This window comes from Montipora foliosa, chromosome 11, assembly GCF_036669935.1.
Source record: "Montipora foliosa isolate CH-2021 chromosome 11, ASM3666993v2, whole genome shotgun sequence".
NCBI lineage: Eukaryota > Metazoa > Cnidaria > Anthozoa > Scleractinia > Acroporidae > Montipora > Montipora foliosa.
In genome coordinates this window covers 20,821,647-20,841,646 of record NC_090879.1, presented here as the reverse complement: position 1 = coordinate 20,841,646, position 20,000 = coordinate 20,821,647, and the positions used below count along the sequence as shown (strand labels likewise).

At 39.3% G+C, this 20,000-nt stretch overlaps 1 protein-coding gene across 1 annotated transcript in view; it reads right to left on the bottom strand.

Moving 5' to 3' along the window:
* The window catches only part of LOC137977844 (piwi-like protein 1), a 43,496-nt gene that overhangs the window by 13,251 nt on the left and 10,245 nt on the right, over window positions 1-20,000 (bottom strand). The window contains exons 4-12 of the mRNA XM_068825189.1: window positions 18,398-18,592; window positions 17,685-17,805; window positions 13,031-13,093; window positions 12,875-12,941; window positions 11,219-11,336; window positions 10,879-10,921; window positions 9,909-9,980; window positions 1,667-1,854; window positions 265-416 (exon numbers count right to left, since the gene is read on the bottom strand). Of these exons, the coding sequence (XP_068681290.1) occupies window positions 265-416; window positions 1,667-1,854; window positions 9,909-9,980; window positions 10,879-10,921; window positions 11,219-11,336; window positions 12,875-12,941; window positions 13,031-13,093; window positions 17,685-17,805; window positions 18,398-18,592 (1,019 nt within the window). The remainder of the gene's footprint in view (window positions 1-264; window positions 417-1,666; window positions 1,855-9,908; window positions 9,981-10,878; window positions 10,922-11,218; window positions 11,337-12,874; window positions 12,942-13,030; window positions 13,094-17,684; window positions 17,806-18,397; window positions 18,593-20,000) is intronic.

Here is a 20,000-nt window from a genome sequence, read left to right as displayed (position 1 = left end):
ACTACAGTCCCAAAGGCATCTATTGTTATCGCCATTGTTTTCTTGAAACAAAGGACTGCATGCATAATGAAGTAGGGACCTGTGCAGAAAACTGGCCAATGTTTCCTGCTTTTTTGAAATCAAGCCTATTACTTTGGTCAAAGGACAAAAGTTAACCATCCACCTTCCTAGTATTAAATCTTTAACCCAAAATGTAGCGTAAGAAGAAGCTTCTTGTACTCATTTATTTCTAAAATCTTAACACATTTCAGCAACATATCCCACCTGGTTTCTCCAAGCAACAGAGCTTCTTGATAGCATCATATCTGTCTTTTCGATTAGTGGTCAAAATGACCACGACCATTTGCAATCTTTCGTAGTAATTCTCATTAATGGCTCTTAAGTAAGCTTCCGTGCGGTCGTCAGGAATGCGACAGCTGGTTGGAAATTGAAAAATGAACATTTTCCATGACATAAAGAAAGGAATGGCCCTTGCATTAACTGAATTACACCAGCCTTGCAACATTGAAAAATAATATGTTACTGTCAACAATAAAAGTAAGCCATATTGGTAACCAGTAAGAAATCAAATGGACATCTTTCATGTTAGCTTAAACTTAATAAACAGTGGTAAACAAGAGCCAATACTTAAAGAACATCTCTCTGAAAAGGTACCAGTCGTGTGAAAAAGTGGCTTTCTCAACTTCAAGGTGGCTGAACACAGTATTCAAGTACCGTACCTACGTCTAATTTACCATCATTTTTCACCTATTTATGCTTGAGTGCTATTGTCACATCTTGGTTGAGTTGTGTGCTGTTGCTATTATTTTCTCAGTGAAAAGTTGTGGTAGACCGTGTAGACCGTAGACCATAATGTGTAGCTGGTACAAATTTGATTACTTTTGTATCTCATTGTAAAACAAGTCCCGCAAAGGACATTTTTCCAGACGTCGCCATTTGATGGTTCACTCCCATTACACCTTTCAATTTCACACTTTTCAAGGGAATTTTTTAGTTTGTTTAGTTTGTGATTTGAGTGGCGCTACCGTGGGCTGGTTTATAAGTTTTTCTGAATACTCAAAACAGAGCAAATCTGTTATCTGTTCGTTTGTCAGTCATGATGAAATGGTGCCGACGAGCTTCATTTTGTCGCGGCGAAATTCTTTAAAGACGTCGGCATTTAATAGTTCACTTACATTAACCCTCTCAATTTCACACTTTTCAAGGGAATCATTCATGAACGATAAAAGACCAAAGGCAAACTCAAATAGGCCTTACGAGAACTCGGCGAACAAAAGCAAACTCAAGTAGGCCTTACGAGAACTCGGCTAAAAGATGAAAACTTCCCGAAGACAGCTAGATTATCAGACCTCAGCATCACCACGTGCGTTATGAAATAGCATCACTAACTTGCTTTACGTAATCACCACGTGCGTTAGTTCGTCAAAGTGAGGCAAAATGTAAGCAAGCGCCTCAAAGCGAGGCAAATGTGTGTCAACGACGAAAATGAAATCTCGAAAAAACTTCCCTTAGTAATTGCACAGGACATGCAACAATGCACAGAACACCCAACAAAAATTATGGGTTGCATTCTTGTACCTCGAACACAACTAGCTCTCATCTTCAACAATTTTAAATGTCCAAGATCCTTTACTAAAGCCAAATTTATCAAGACACTGATACTTACTCAGTAGCATTTGAAACCTCTATACCCATGGGACCACCAACTTTCTTCAATGTTTGCTCAAAATCCTTGGCATTAGCACCATCTCTGTTTGTGTAGATAAGTACCCAGCTCTCCAGATTGACAGTACTGTGAAGAGCCATCCCTCTCATCTCCCTTGACCAATCAGCAGACTTTGGGTCATAGCTATACTGCAGTGTACAAAGGAACAACAGTCTTCTGGTTAAAAAGAAATCCTCGAGTTCAACACAGTTGCATGAACTTATATGACTTATTTGTGCTTAAATTGGAAAGTTCAGGGAAGTACCTAAATTAAAAGCAGTGGCCAAAACGTGACAGCCTATATTTCTTATTAAGTGCAAATGAGTAGCACAATCACCACACCCAATAGGGGGCCACTCAGAAGCAGAGATGCATCCAGAGTGCGTCATTGCATCCTGGGATGCACTCGTTTTCCTTTTAGACGCATAGAATATCGAACAAAGGGTCCAGTTGGACGCAGAAAAAAATCAAATGTTTATGCAAATTACGGACACCAGGACAAACATGCGAACGGCGTATTTCACAAGGAAATTGAACATTCCCATTTCTCACATCAGAGAAATGATAGAGTTCCTGAAATTTCAAGGTAAGCTGTTATTTTCGGATTTTTGTAGTCGAATAATTTCATTTTGTCAACCATTATGTCCAGCTTCATAAGTTCAGTTTTGAATTCACATGTGTTGCGTGACACGATACTGAGCTGTTTTTTACGTGAGACAATCGGCGACACTTTCGATCTGCCGCCAGTGATAATAAAACAATTCAGTCGAAGTTCAGTTTGTTGCATGCTTTCCAAGTGAATTTCAAGCATTAGTTCACTTATCCTGAGTGAAATGACAGAGACTTCAAAGGCAAAGTATTTTAAATTTTTGTTTTGCACGTAACCTGTCTGTTTTGCAAATTATGCAACTTTTCTTCGGAGTTAGTGTTAAAATTAACGTGTTAAACATGAAACTTGAATGTATTCAATTGTTTGGTTATTAAAATTGGTCATGGCGAAGTCACAGCCGCACGGGCCGACGATGAACTGTGTATCGATCGCTTACATTTGTTTACTCTTTTGTTCCTAAATTACACCTCAAGGGTAGTTAAAATAAATGATGCTCTTTTACGGAAAATTGAGATTCAGTTCTGTTTTTTTTGCTGTGGAGATCTAGATCATTTATCAACTGGAGCCAACAGTTCCTACAGCATACGGATTTGATTCCTCGAGACATTTTCAATGTGATTGATGGAGCTTTGACAGCCCATACATTTTGATCGATGAATCAACAGCCACAACAGTTTCAAAGAAATTAATCATTTTAAGTACATATTAAAAAAAAAAAAAAAAAAAACCAAAACACTCCATTTGAGCCAAATTTCAACAGTTCAAGTTTGTTAAAACACATTAAAAAGATTAAATTATGTAGTTTCCTTACTTTAACGCTGTGTTTTGGAATTCTGCAGCTCACAAGATTATTGTTTGAAACAAGTCTTCATTTGATACCAGTGGGTTCAAAACCACCTCAATTAAACGCTCATACCTTATGCTTTATCATACAGAAAAATTAGTCCCAGGGATCCACTACAAATGGAGAAGTCACCCCTAAAAACAGTCACTACGCTTTTTGTTACCCAATTACATCATATTTTTTGAGACCACTTCTTTCGATGTTGGTCCTGATCCAACCAAGGCATAACTGGCTTGCAACCAAGCATTTTCTGAATGCTCACAAGTTTCCCTAGCTATTTCTACAGTTTCGTTGTTGTAGCTTTCAGGATCTCGAAAATATTAGCCTTTGACTGAGTTGCTATGTTATTCGACATGCCGGGCCATATTGAACCAAGTCTTGAGTGCAAGTAAAAGCATTAGGAACATCATAATCTACTTTGCAAAGAAGCCATGTTTTCTGTAAGCACCACATGGCTTGGTAACCTTTCCTACTATGGATGTTATTGGGAAGTCAGCATGGTCTTTTCAGGGGCAATTTTCAGGAAATTGAAAGACATATGCTCTGACCTCAAATTGTAAAGTGGAGCAGAAAGCCAGTGTTTAGGGTGTCTATATAACTAAATGAGGAGATGCTAGCCTCCATGTGGTGAAAGCTTTCTGTTTTTACTTTTTTAATTTACCTCAAAATTGACTATCTGTATGAAATATCATGGGTAAATCATGGGTAAATCAAAAATTCAGTTTAACAGATTAAACTTTAATATTTTCTGAACAATTAGAAAGATATGAAAGTCTGGGTGTGAAATAAGCCAACATAAGTGATTTTAACCCCAATAAACACAATTTCACAATTTTTAGGTATGGTACAGGAATCCGTACGGCAATCATGCTACTTATCTGCATTAATAATACCGTATTTACCGGTGTATAATACGCACTTTTTTCCTGCTAAAACAGCTCCGAAAATTGAGACATGTATTATACACAGAATCCTTTGTTTTTGATGTGCGTCCCTCGTTAGCATATAAACAAAGGCACATTGGTTTTTGATTGAAAAGTAAAAGGCTTAACCAAGAGTTAAAAATTTAGATCCACTAATAAATTAACCTTCCTGTTCAAATGAACAACTGATCAACATAGCCTTCACTATTGAGCTATTAATTGAAACATAAAAATGGCAGCTGATTTCACAACTACCCACTACATGTTATTGGAAATATGGACAAAGCGCCATTGCACTGATCTTCGACATGCCGCCGAACCGAACGATCAACATTACAAGCGCCGGGAAGATTGTCATGACAGGAAATGAGAAAAATCACGCAACTGTTTTGTTGGCATGTGCTGGTGATGGATCAAAGTTAAGATCGATGGTGATTTTCAAGAGGAAAACAATGCCTAAAGTTAAAAACAAGCAGAGTTATCAGCGCCATCCAAGAGAAAGGCCGGATGAATGCCGAAGAACTGTGACCTTTCACGCGAAAAGGGGGCTTATGGATTTCATGGTGAACCGTGAAATAAATTTCACGGTCATGGCTCGTGAATTTACTATTTCACTCCGTGAAATTGAAATTTCACGGTAAGTTCACTATTGCTCCAATTCTTTTCACTATGCTGAGTGAAAAAGTTCACGGCGTGAAATCGAAGACCGTGAAATTGTTGCTACGCCATTAAAAGAATAACAGGAAAATTTCTTGGTCTGGTTTTGGAATTAAAATTGCGGTAAACAAGATAAACAATGCGTCGGAAATCGAATAATGGTATTTATTTCTTCTCTTGTGTGCAAAGGTTAAGTTTTTACGGGGCGCCGTTCCGTTATTTTCGGCAAAATCGAAGTTGGTACGATTGTTTTGCTTTGTTGATGGCACGACGATTTATAATTTGGATGAAAATGACGACTAACACGAATTACACTACCGAGCAAAACAGTTTATTTCTTACAGTTTCTTCTGTAGTATAAACAATCAAATACACTGAGAAAAAAATTGTGTAGGAGGAGAGGGAAGCATCCAAAAGCGCACTAGACACCATACGAGGAATGCTCCTCAATTCTGCATGTAATCAACGGTTTGGTCAAAAATACACAATGAAATTGACATCCCCGATGTGGATCTTAAATCCCTTCTGTGGTTCTAACCGGCCTCGCTAATTTATGGGAACATTTTTGCCGCCGTCGGCCTGCATCCTTGATTTTTGCTCAAGCTTATTTGGTTTAAAAGTAACACGAGAAAGTTAGTTGTCTCTGGTTACTGTACAGTGCATAACAAGTTTGATGTTCACGGAATTCTGTGCATACAAATGAAAGGCAAACATTTCATGCGAAGAGTACAACATCCAAAAAGATGTCATTCATGTCTGTGCAACATGAGATATTCCTTGAAAACTTAGTTGGTTCAGTTAATTCATGGAAGTTAAATCACAATAAGTATGTCAGTGATTGCGTTTCTGTGATTTACCCGCGATAACATTGTGTCCCCCAGATCTTGCGGCCTTATGTATCAGTATTTGTTTTAGTACGTGCATTATGAAAATTTGCCTGCAGTCTTAAATTTTTTCAACTCAGTCGATCTGGTGAATTGGAAGGTTTTTTCGTGACTCACGAGGATTTTTTTTTTCCACGGCGTGAATTCACTCTGTTTTAAAGGAATTTCACGGAATTTCAGCTTGCTTTAGATAATTTCACGGTTGTCTGCCGTGAAATCGGCATCAGCGTGAAATTTTAATAAGCCCCCTTTTCGCGTGAAGGGTCACAACTGAAGAGTTTGGTGTGCTCCACGTGGTGGACTGGGGAGACGAAGTGCCTGCTTATTTATGCTTTAGAAACTCATTTGCAGAGAAAACACCAATTTAGCAGTAATTCTTGGTGGATTGACCTCAGTTCTGCAGCCCCTTAACCCATCGACTCCTAAACTGGCCGCACGCGATGACCCCTGAATTACCTAAACCGGCCGTAACCGGCCGCGCGCGATGACCCCTGAAATACCTAAACCGGCCGTAACCGGCCGAACAAAATAGCGTCTTGATCAGAGTTGATCTTAGGCCTCTAACCGTAACTACTCTCCCTTAGGAAATCTAATTTTTTTGTTGTTATGGAGATTTAGAAGGATAATTGACCAATCATTTGCTGTGTTGTGAGCATATTTTGACAGCTGATAAGAGACCCCACAAGGGCTGGCTTTTTGCCCTTTCGATCTCGCAATCAAATTACGTGAAGACAACAGCCGATGCGCCAGATAACGCATGGTAGAACTGACCTTGGTACAGGAAGTATGTACAGTTCAAACACAAACCGAGTAGAGTCACAACATCCTTGGGGGCCATGGGGGTCCTATCCTTCAAGGTGTCGTCCTCCTCAAGCTTCTTGTGGATCAGTACAAGGGCTTTGTCAACGGGAATGCTGGTGAAAAGGGCTGAGGGTACTCACTTCCTCAGCGAAGGCTTTGGAGTTCTTGACGTGGTGTTCAGTTTTACCGACTAGGGGTGACAGGATATCGGCAACATAGCCGGCGATTTGGTATGAAACCGTCCCTATCGAACTCATAATGGGCAAAGTGGGCAGTTGACTTTCTAGATCTTGGATAGACCGTAGAACCGTGGGGGCTGGTCACACGTGGGGTACAGTTTAGAGTGCAGGGCATAGTCGATTACCTTGCGGTCCTTGTGGTCTCTAAGGGCTGTCGCGAACTCCTCCTTGTATCTGCTAGTGGGGTCTGCTTTCAGCTTCTTGTAGGTCTTGATATCGGACAGGATTGCTTGGCATTTGGTGTGGTATTCCTCCTTGTTCAAGACCACAGTGACTCTTCCTTTGTCGGCAGGCAGAATCATGATGGAGTCGTCCTTCTTCAGGTCATCGATGACCTTTCTCTCCTTGTCTGACACATTCTGGTCTTTCACCTTATCGTTGTCTTCCAACAAATTTAACACCTTGGCCCTAAGGTTGTTAGAATCGCTGTTGTTTAGTTGCCTGCATGCTGATTCAGTGACAGTGACGATGTCAACAATGGGGACTCGACGTGGAGTTACCGCAAAGTTCAGTCCTTTCTTGAGAACAGACAGCTCAGGATCAGATAGAATACGATCAGAGCAATTCTTAACCCATTTTGACATACATTCGTTGGCTACGCTGTTCTTTACCTTGTTATCCGAGTGTGTTTTTTTTGGCTCGAACATCGATGAGTCGTTGGAATTTGTTTTGCTGTCTTGCCTTTGCGAGATAGTGTTCCCACATCTGCGCACTCCGCACAAATGACGTCACTTCCTCCCGTTTTCCTGGTAACCGATCATTGATCTTTTTGGCGAAATCATCCAGGTTTCTCTTCAAATTACTGATCTTACTCACTGTTTGACCGATCCTAACTCCGAGAAGAGATCGTTCCGCTCTGCGTAAAATGTTATTAGCCCTCGTACCTTGTACAGTACAGTGTAAACGTAGACTGATAGGTGTGACGCCATGATGTTTACAATGAAGGTTGAACCGGAGATGGTTTCGAAATCGAGCAACTTTCTTGGCACAATTCTCGTAATCCCACAAGAATTTTAGTCCGGCACTTCCATGTTCGCATCGACTCTACTCGGTTTGTGTTTGAACTGTACATACTTTCTGTACCAAGGTCAGTTCTACCAACAGATCCATGGAGCTGCAATGGGGTCCCCAGTTTCCCCCATTGTGTGTAATCTGTACATGGAGGACTTTGAACAGAAGGCCATCGCGACGGCCGCGCACCCCCCTACCTGGTGGCGGCGGTACGTTGACGACACCCATACGAAACTAAAGAAGGCCTACGCCCAAGAGTTCACAGACCATTTCAAGAGCATAGATGATGACATCAAGTGGACCACCGAGGGAGAAGTTGAGACCCACTCCGAAGACAACAACACAGAGAGAGCCCTTGCGTTCCTGGACACGCGGTCCGTGGTCAATGAGGATGGTACCATAAAGACGAGAGTCTACAGAAAGGCCACGCACACAGACCAGTACCTCAACTTTGAGAGTAACCACCCCTTGGAACACAAGAGGGGAGTGGTTAGGACTCTGGCCCATCGCGCGAAATCCGGGGGCCGCTCAGAAACCTTTGAATTTCCCGCGTACTTCCAAGGATGACGTCACCAACAACACCAGTCATGTGACCAAGAGCTCAGGAGAGCTTGAAAGCTTATGAAAAGTAAGTCCACAAAATATCCGGAGTATTCAAGTTTATGCTTCGCCTACTAACAAGTTTTTTTGTCCTAAAATAAATTGGTAATTGAAGGAATTTTCACCTTCGGCATACCTCGGAGGATCAGCATCTGCAACAAATAAATCAATCCAATCGTGCGTTTATATCCCGCAAATGCGAGAATACCTCCAGCGATTTTCTCTGTTGTGTTGTTTTTCTTGTGTTGTGTAAGTTATCTTTCAGTGAAAGTTTTCGAAAGAGCACTTTTGTACACAATTTGACCTTGTTTGTTCTCTCATGAAACATAATAGTGATCAATTAACTAAATTAATCTTGCGGTTTTGTGTATTTCGACAAGCAGAAAGCTCGTGGTGAAATTTTGTTTCAGCAGCGGCGTTTGTGCGCACTTTTTGCACTTATACCTGCAACAAAAAAAAGCGATTGGAATAAATTTCAAACAAGTTCTATCCATTGAGTGGTTAGACTTAACTGTAAATTACACAAGGCATATTTTGAGTTATAATATATATTTTTCAAGCGCTTTGTTTCGTTAGCGATCAAAAACTTTCTTGATTGCTTAACGCATGCTGCTTCGAAAATTCTTCCTTTACATTTTCAGTTGAGCCTTAGGACGTGTTTTTAAATCACTTTTTAGCAATATTTTTACATCATCTGGAAGTTCACTGTTTCTTCTTCAAGGTGAAGTTAATTCTAGAACTCAGTATCTTGTGTACATTTACTGCACATATGGTTTATTTTTAACACTCACTTTCCAATGCAAAACCTCGAAAATTGGCCAAGTTATCTTGTACACACACAACTGCGCCGGGAATGAGTCCACGGGTTAATGTTTCTTCAAATAAACTGTTTGAAGATGGGTTTAGGAAGAGGTGGATGGCAGATGGAAGCGATGGCCACCAAAAGAAGTCCTCGGAAGAAATCATCGCTTCGTGGATCGTTGGTGCATTGCAACATAATATCCTGACGAGATGATTGAGTCTTACTTTGTCAAGTATGGAGTAATAAACAACCTTGATGATACACAACATGATCTTGTGGACGGACAACAAGATGAACTTCTCGATAACGAATCTTGTGCGAGAGAACAACTGTTCGGTTGTGACTACGATTGAGAGTTTGCATGGTTTCAGTTTCTAAACAATTTACATACGGTATTAACTTTACTGATGTAAGTAGTGGAACAAATTTTCTTATCCAGAAAATGGATTTTTTTCACGCTAGTTTGGCATGAACAATTTCTCTGTTTTCTGCTTGAACTTTTTTTTTTCAAAATGCAGTCCAAGATTGGGGTGCGTATTATACACGGGTAAATATGGTGATGATCTCATTCCCTTCAGCGTGACACTTACAGATTTTACTGTCTTATGCCACATGATCTTACTCATTAATGAGGGCCTGTTCACAGGTAAGAGGGTTAAGATTGTTAGCATGTTACATGTCCTATTGTTGAAGAAAAATTTGTTGCCTGTCAACATGTTAAAAGAGCTACAACAAGAAAGACTATTGACAAAGGCAAAAAACTACCCATATGTATCAAACAATGTGCAAGAACACCTTGAGACCATTTAATGGTCTCTATTCAAAAACTTACGTTTCTATTCTTCTGGTATATCTTCTCTGCAGGCAACACTCTTCCTGGCAAGTTTAAGGTTTCTTTTTCAAACTGCAGGAGAAAAGGTGTAAAAAAACCTCTTACTGAATTGAGTTTGAGTCTGCACTGTAAAATTTTGGCCCCTTTTGTCCCAGTTCAGTTTGAAACTACCTTGGGGAACTGAATCGAGCTGAAGAGCACCCATAAAGACAAGGGGACTCTACCATAGAATCCATTTTTTACAATGACTGCAAAATTCTCACACGCTCATTGGCTAATATTGGCAATAAGCAAACAGACACTTAAATTCATAATTTATGCAATAATGATGCAATATGTCTTGCGTCAGATGTAAGTTTCGTGCATTTTTGTCTTGTGTTTTTCCCATGTTTTGACTTAATTTACTCCCCCCCCCCCTTTGCCTTTTCGTTATTGTAAAGAACAAAATGATGTCAGTTTTCATGCGTCTGTCCTGTTTTTGACAATGAACGTCGTCATAACATTGTCAAAGTAGTCTGCGGATCCACTCGGTTATCGCCTCGTGAATCCACCGCTACTTTGACAATGCTATGATGACATTCATGATCAATAACAGGACAGATGCATGAAAAACTGACATCAATTTGTTAAATAATGAATCCACACACCATATGAGAGAAAATTACTAGAACGAGCGACTCAACTCCTAGAGAGCTAATACCTTATAACCTTCCTTGCACAGGTGCACCTTGTGGTACAACTTAAAAATTTCACAAACAGAAACCTGACAAATCAATGAAAGTGACACTTTCGACTGACGATTTTACTTGTCAAGGGTTGAGGCCGCTTCAGGGATGAAAGTGTTATATCAAATAATCAATCAATCCAGTGAACAATACATTGACCCTTTACAGTATGTTCAAAACACAGTTGAAGTAGAAGCTAATTCACGGCTATAAAAAAAATTATTAAAGGTTGAATTTATAGTCACCTCTAGGTTCCAGCCAGCTAGTTCTGCTGATGATTCTTGATTACTGTCAATAGAACAAGTCTTTGTAAAATAATAGCAATCACTTCTTGTACTTGTCAGACTATAATCATAAGCAGGCTAACTGCCTGTAATGGCAGACCTTGCATGAGACATCTAACACAAATGAAGTCCAAATATTGAGTACAAATAAAGCTTGTGTTGTCTTATCAAAGACCACTATTTGCTTTGGTCTGCTTTCACTTAATTTTAATTACAGCTTCCCTAATTGAAAGACTTAGGAGGGACTGTTGACTTTGATTTGAGCAGTGTCAGAAGGACAATGAGATGCCATGAAACAAACCTACAGATGTCTCCCATGAATGAGAGAAGGGATTTGTTCCTAGTTTTTGGATCAACCCTTGTATGAACTGCGAGGTCTTTCATCAGTGAGAAGTCATTCCGCATCTCATCAGTGAGACCTAAAGCAAAATAAAAAATAAAGTGAAAATTAACCCTCCTGTCACTATTTACTCTTCCGATAAATAATTTTCTTTAATAGGCCATTTTACAGTTGTTTGCTCTGTGACCTAGCCTATGAATGGCTGCGAGGCTGCCGGTGACCTTGCATTGATACAGCCCCGACTGCTTTTCTCATGCAAATTGTGTTGTTGTAATTGTAATTAGTCTGTATTAACATTACAAAAGCACGGAGGTTTGTATCAAAACAGGGTCACCGGCAGCCTCGCTTCCATTCGTAGGCCAGGTAACTTAGCTGGAACTGTAAAATGGTCTATTGGCACTATCACTGTCACAAAAACTCTTTCAGTCTATAGACTATTATATTAAGAATACCGTATTTACCCGTGTATAAGTCGACCTTTTATGGCCTCAAAAGAAGCTCCAAAAATCGCCCTCGACTTATACACGGGTCAAAGATTTCGAGCCAAGTTCCAGCTAAGTAATTTATTCAAAATTAACATAATAATGTTGTCTTGGGCATAATGAACGCAGTGCACAAAAGAGGACGTAAAAGACTTCAAAATAAATTACAAAAGACTTCAAAATGAATGTACACGTAAGCAATTCCAGTTGAAATGAAAAAGGATTTGTCCAACTCTAAATGTTGAAGATACTCACAAGCACAAATATGAAATAGACACTGGAAATTTTCATTTTCCAAAGGCGGAAAGCTCTAAAAGGCTGTTTCTTCGAATAAAACACGATCGTTCAACGGCTTAGTAACCCGGCGCAATACCTCTTGTTTGCGTGCAAGCATCGTCACTCATGTTGCGTGAAAATGCTGGTTGGTAATGTTTTTTATTCTTTATACAAACCTGGCAGATTTAAATGCTTTTGCAAACTTCGTATCGTTTGGTTTATGAGTTTTGTTTTGTTTGTCATTTGAGAAATTATAAGTCAAGGACCACTTAAACCTTGCACATTTTCGCATCGTTCGCAAGTTATTTTCAAAGAATGACTCCTGCTTCTGTGATGTCGCATTGTGCTTATCCTCTAAAGCCCTTTATCCTTGAACAATGAAACAGGTGAGTTTGAGGTTTACATGCTCGATTTTCTGAGAACTTCTTCGAAACTCAAGGACAAAATGCCCACATATACAACAGCTGCTGAACAACAAAACTATTAAGCGCTTGAGGCCCTGATTTTTTTGTGTATCCACATTTCCAGAAATCAAAGAAAACAAGATTAGTGTCCCATGAACATTTAACAAAGAAATTAAGAAATTGCGTTTTTTGCCATCAAAAATGGGGGGTCGACTTATACATGGGATTGACTTATACACGGGTAAATACGGTATTGCCTGGAATAGTCTAACACCAACCCTAACTCTAACCTATAGCCTCTAAACCTAAAAACACGAGTAACTGAGACACAGTGAGATGGCCTCAGCTTGAAAAGATTTCATAGACGTTTTTCTAAGTACTGTGTTCATTTAGGTTACAAGTAATCCATGCAAAAATAATTCAGTATTAACAAATTATTTTTGGAGGTACAGTACCTGTTAAAAAGCACAATTCAGGGACAAGAAGAACCTCTCCGTCTGGAATCCTCATCTTTTGTCCAGGCTGAGATCGACACAAAGATGATAAGAAACACATCAACAGCAACAAAATAAAAAATCCAAGCTATCAGTGACAAATGTATTGTTACTTACGATCTTTTTCAGACGGCTGACCAGAAGAGGTTGGTCCATATCCTGGATCTTTTTGTCATAGACCTAAATGAATGAAAGATAAACATTCATTAACATGTTGACAATACTCTAGTCTAACAACATTGTATCACTCAGAGATGTATCCAGAGTGCGTCATTGCGTCCTGGGGAGCACTCATTTTCGTTTTGGACGCATAAAATATGGAACAAAGGGTCCAATTGGACGCAGAAAAAAAATCGAATGTTTATGCAAATTACGAACGCCAGGAAAGAACATGCGAACGGCGTATTTCACAAGGAAATTGAACATTCCCATTTCTCATAACGGAGAAAGGATTGAGTTCCTTAAATTTCAAGGTAAGCTGCTATTTTTGGATTTTTGTAGTCAAATAATTTCATTTTGTTAACCATTATATCCAGCTTCAGAAGTTGAGTTTTGAATTCGCACGTGTTGCGTGACATGATCTGAGCTGTTTTTTAGGTGAGACAATCGGCGACACTTTCGATCTGCCACCAGTGATAATAAAACATTTTAGTCCAAGTTCAGTCTGTTGCATGCTTTCCAAGTGAACTTCAAGCATTAGTTCGCTTATCGTGACCGAAATGACAGAGAATTCAAAGGCAAAGTATGTTAAATTTTTGTTTTGTGCGACGCTGTTGATATTAATTCCAGGCTTGCACGTGTCATCGTCTCGGTTCTTGTTTTGCACGTAACTTGTCTGTTTTGTGAATTATGCAACTTTTCCTCGGAGTTAGTGTTAAAATTAACGTGCTGAACATGAAACTTGCATGCATTCAATCGCTTGATAATTAACATTGGCCATGGCGAAGTCCGGCCGCACGGGCCGACGATGAATTGTGTATCAATCGCTTACATTTGTTTACTTTTGTTCCTACATTACACCTCAAGTGTAGTTAAAATAAATGATGCTCTTTTACGAAAAATTGAGATTCAGTTCTGTGGAGATCTAGATCATTTATCAACTGAAGCCAACAGTTCCTACAGCATACGGATTCCTCGAGACATTTGCAATGTGAACGATGGAGCTTTGACAGCCCATACATTTTGATCGATGAATCATCAGGCACAACAGTTTCAAAGAAATTGACCATTTTAAGCACATATTCGTTGGGAGGGATAAGACTTTATTTTTGTGCAATTAGAAATCTGAAAGGGTACTGCAGCAGCAATTAAGAGGCAATAGGTCGCATATTAATTCTTGAATATTAATTAGCTGGACCCCCAAAATTTTGCAATGGACCCCCAAATTTTTTAAAAAGGGGTCCAGAGGACCCCCAAATTTGAAAACCTGGATACACCTCTGATCACTGGTCAAGTATGAAGCCTCCACAGGCTGAGACAAATTTCGAGCATCAAGCATCAATTAAACATGCAAAATTACTTTAACAATAGGCACAGAGATGTAACCAGAGTGCGTCATTGAGTCCTGGGATGCACTTGTTTTCCTTTTGGATGCATAGAATATCGAACAAAGGGTCCAATTGGACACAAAAAAAAATCGAATGTTTATGCAAATTACGAACGCCACGAAAAACATGCAAACGGTGTATTTCACAAGGAAATGGAACATTCTGATTTCTCACAACGGAGAAATGATCAAGTTCCTTAAATTTCAAGGTAAGTTGTTATTTTCGGATTTTTGTAGTTGAATGATTTCATTTTGTCAACCATTATGTCCAGCTTGAGGAGTTAGTTTTGAATTTCCATGTGACATGATCTGAGCTGTTTTTTAGGCGAGCACTTTCCATCTGCCGCCAGTGATAATAAAACATTTCAGTCGAAATTGCATGCTTTCCAAGCGAATTTCAAGCATTAGTTCGCTTATCGTGAGCGAAATGACAGAGAATCCAACGGCGAGGTATGTTAAATTTTTGTTTTGTGCGACCCTGTTGATATTAATTCTGGGCGTGCATGTTTCATCGTCTCAATTTTTGTTTTGCACGTAACTTGTCTAATTTGTTTTGCAAATTATGCAACTTTTTCAGAGTTAGTGTTAAAATTAACATGTTGAACATGAAACTGGAATGTATTCAATCGCTTGATTATTAACATTGGCCATGGCGAAGTCACAGCTGCATGGGCCGACGATGAAGTGTGTATTGATCGCTTTTATTTGTTTACTCTTTTGTTCCTAAATTAGACCCCAAGTGTTGTTAAAATAAATGATGCTCTTTTACGGAAAATTAAGATTCAGTTGTTTTTTTTTTGCTGTGGAGATCTAGATCATTTATCAACTGGAGCCAACAGTTCCTACAGCATACGGATTCCTCGAGATGTTTTCAGATGTGATCGATGGAGCCCTTAAAGCCCATACATTTTGATCGATGAATCAACGGGCATAACAGTTTCAAAGAAATTGATCATTTTAAGTATATATTTGTGGGAAGGGATAAGACTTTATTTTTGTGCAATTTAGAAATCAATTTTTTTTCTGTGTCCAATTGGACCCTTTGTTCCATATTCTATGAGTCCAAAAGGAAAACGAGTGCATCCGAGGACGCAATGACGCACTCTGGATACATCTCTGATTGAGTAGTTAGACTTAACTGCATATTGCACAAGGCATATTTTGAATTAAAATATATACATTTCAAGCGCTTTGTTTAGTTAGCGATGTAAAACTCTTTTTATTGCTTAACGTGCGCTCCTTCGAAAAATCTACCTTTACATTTTCAGTAACCTTAGGACGTGTTTTCAATCAGTTTTTAGCAATATTTTTAGATCACCTGGAAGTTCACTGTTCCTTCTTCAAGGTGTACATTTACTGCACATATGGTTTATTTTTAACGCTCGCTTACCACTGCTATACCTCAAAATTTTGCCAAGTAAGCTTATACATCACACACAGTGCACACAAACATTTGTTTAAGTCTGACATGTACGTTGAAGTTGAAAATAATGGAAATATTTAACCCTCTGACGCCCAAACCAGCCTTAACCAGCCAGACTTAGCATTTTACTCTGTCTAACGCCAGACGATTTTACTCGTCAATGGGGAAGCCCTGGGAGTCAATGGGTTAATACACCATCACCATTACCTTGTAAATAAGTTTTAGGTTTCTGTAATAGGCAAACTACTCTTGACCTTTGTATGCCAGAATTTCTGTCTTGCATTTTTTATCATTAGAATGCAATCTTTTTAGTATTAATTTCATGAATCATAGCAAAAACACAAACTATCCGGCAATTTTGGCGTCTGATCATTCTCTAGAATTTCAGAGATCTGTTTACAATGCAACAGCAGTAAAAAGGCTAAATGTTACTCAATTGGTAGGATTCATGCTTGACAAGAGCATCGTTTTGTCGTTTAAATTTGCAAACGTTTGTGTGGCCGTCTGACTTTTATCAAAATATATGCCAATCCAGGGCTTGAAATTAACTTTTTTGCTCAGGTGGCAGCTAGCGACTAATGGGGAAAATTTGGTCGCCAGATCATAAATTTTGGTCACCAACTTTGCATGCAAGGAAAGTCATAATTATTAAGTAGCACAAAAAAAAGAACAAAAAAACAGCACAGTCAATTTTGCAGGTGTTTGCTTTCTTACAGAGGGGACAAGTTCTCCAACCCACTTTACGTTAAGGGTACAGGTCGCTTTTTGAAGGTTCCATGCAAATTTCAAATTCATTGTGCGATGTCTAGCTTCATTATCAATATGTTATCAATATCAAGCTAGTTCCAAGGAGATCCTTCGGTAATATGGCTAAATCTACGTTTTCAGCATTCACAACTGACGACGGATTTAAATTTTCAATTAACCTTCTTGCCGAATCTTCGTCTTCCGGGCGCAAATTTCACGGTAATCGGCAAGAAGCATATGGTGTTAAAGTGTGCCCACGATCCCATGAACCTGCTGAAACAATATGGCGCCTAGTAAACGCAGTGATCAAAGAATCGCAGTACATTTGTGCTATTAATTAACAATGTGAGAAACCGATCTTCTTGTAGTATTTATACATTATTTTAAAGGGGAGAGAAAGGTGAGTCGTGTTCTAGGTACCAGTTCTGAACAGTTTCATCATAATTTATAAAGATTCAAATACAACAGTTGTCTGCTGTTTATCCTGGGTTATCAGACAAAACGTGATTCGCCAGCTGGAGACCAGTGCTGAAAATCTAGTCACCAGTCCTCAATTTTTGGTCGCATTGGCGACCAGTGAGTCGCAATTTCAAGCCCTCGTCGTGAGACGAGACAGGTAACTTTACTTTTGAGCAGTACTGTACAATGGGCTGAATTTATGATTTGTATCGTAGTTATCCATCGGGCGATTCAATCCTAATTTTTAGTTACCCAGCTATATTTCAAGTCGCCATAGGCGACTGTCAAGTTTCAGCCCTGTATATGTACATGTATTGAAGAATAATATTTATTGCAATGTTAAATCCAGCTGTTTTTAACCGTCCAAATTTTAAATGTCCAAATTTCATGTATTAACCCATTGACACCCAGGGGCTCCCCTTTGATGAATAAAATCGTCTGGCGTTAGAAGAGTAAAATACTAGGTCTGGCCGGTTTAGGCCAGTTTGGACGTCAAAGGGTTAAAACTGATGTTTTCCAATGACTCCGACTATCAAGATTTGATTGTAATATTGGACTTTTTACTCCACTGCCATGAATCATATTCATGAACATACCTCTTCATAGTATTGGCAATAGCTGATGTCCCTTTCTTCCCCTTTAAATCTCCCCTTGAAGGTACTTGAGGGGTACTGGTCCCACTTGATGTCATCGATGCGATAGGTCTTGTTGTTATAACTATAAATAAGATTGTTCAGCCATAACTTTAAAAATTGGTAAAAAATGTAATTTAAAGTATGTTAATCCAGTTGTTTACCATCTGCAGTTTCTCCTTTTCTCAAATCTATAACAAAAAGTCTAGAGCGAACTTTTAAAGAGATCTGTAAACCATTGTAGCTGTTCAAATTTGCTGCTGGTAAGCTAGATTTTTCCATCCTAGAAGTTCAAATAAATAACCCATATGCACATCATAGTTGGAAAAAGTCAAAACATGCACTGCTCTGTTTTGTAGCTTTTGTAACTCATTCTGCATAGTTTCCCCCAAACGTAATGTGCTAAGGTAGCAGATCTGGACATTCATGCTACAAGTTCTAAATATACTTGACCCAATATTGAATACCAGAACCCTATACTTACAGCAAATAATACTTTGAAAAGATGCTTTGGATAACAGAAGTGACATTCTCTATTAAGTTATTTCATCAAATCAAGGCGTCATCCTAAACAATAAATATTGCAGAACTTTGACACATATTGTTTCAGGTTGTACCAAACACTGGAGGGAGCCTACCATAAATTTGAAAGGGAAACTTCTTAAGTTATTCCATACCGTGTCAAAATAATTTGTCCAATAAGCTTCTTGCAGGCTTCTCCATGGAAGTCTTTCTTTGTGCTACCGTATAAATCATATAAGTACTCCAATACAGTTGACTGCCTTAGCACTTTGTGAGAGACATCAGCTGAGAGAAGAACATCTGTTTCATATGGCATGATTGATGTAGTATAGCCTGGCCACAGTTCCAGCCTAAAAGGAAAAACCACAACACCATCAATGTCGTACCTGCCATCAGTATTCCCCAAAGTTATCCCATTGACTCCTAAACTGGCCGTAACCAGCCGCGCACTCTGACCCCTGAATTTCCTAAACAGGCCGTAACTGGCAAAAAGATGGAGTCTTAATCTTAGGCGTCTACCCAGTACCCCTTGGTAAATCTGTATTTTTTGTTGTTATGGATATTAAGTAGAATAATTGACCCATCATTTGTCGTCTTGTAAACGTATTTTGACAGCTGATAAGAGACCCCACAAGGTCTGGCTTTTTTCCCTTTCAATCGCACAATCAAATTACGCGAAGACAATGGTCAATGGAGGTTACAGGGAGCTTTTATGGTTTTCCTGTAAGAGGAAGGGATACCAGGGACAACAATTTTGATTAAGATGGCTTTAAAAGTGACGAAGAGGACGATGACAACCAAGAGAACAATGACAAGATGATGAACAAGAAGCTCGCTGGAATAACCAGCTTGATAATATTCAAGTTCCAGATTTCATAGGGGAGGTGCGGTGGCCTCATGGTTAGAGTGCTTGACCCCGGATCGAGTGGTCCGATTTCGGGTCATGGCTGGGGACATTGTGTTGTGTTCTTGGGCAAGACACTTTACTCTCCGGTGCCTCTCTCCACCCAGGTGAATAAATGGGTACCGGTGAAATGCTGGAGGTAACCTTGTGATGGAATAGCATCCCATCCAGGGGGGAGTAGAAATACTCTTAGTCACTTCATGCTAATGAGACGACCGGAGATAAGTGACGGCCTGATGGGCTTTCTTGGTCGTAAGCAGAGACTTACTTTTTTTACTCCAGATTTCGTGGCAGCCACTGGCCTTTATTCCATTGTAGATAATTGTAATGAATTAAATATTTTTCTTAGTTTTCGTGATAGAAGATGATCAAGGATAAGCTGCATGGGAAGAAGAAGAAGCTGGAGCTGATGAAGCAGCTGATGAGTTGGAGAACGATTTTGATACCGACAGGGAGCAGGAAGACTAGCCGACAAGACAACAACAAAACCAACCACAACAGCTCTTTTCAGAACTACAAAATCTATAAAAGTAAATGACTAACAACTGGTGTCCTTTTCTTGTGTTGTTTAAACTGCAAGTTTTTCTCAAATTGTGATCTCAAGATTTTGTTGCGCACAAAATATATACTTGGCTATAAGGCGCACCCCAATTTTAGCACTGACTTGCCACCCAAAGACAGGTTTTTCTTGAAAAGACCGCGTGTCTTATAACCGAATAACTATGGTAATAATCGGCATTGCTTACCTCTCAAATTAAGCTTTACATTGGTCAACTGATGAATTTTTTGCAAATTACAAGTTTTTTTGTCCTAAAATAAATTAGTAATTGAAGGAATTTTTGCCTTTGACATAC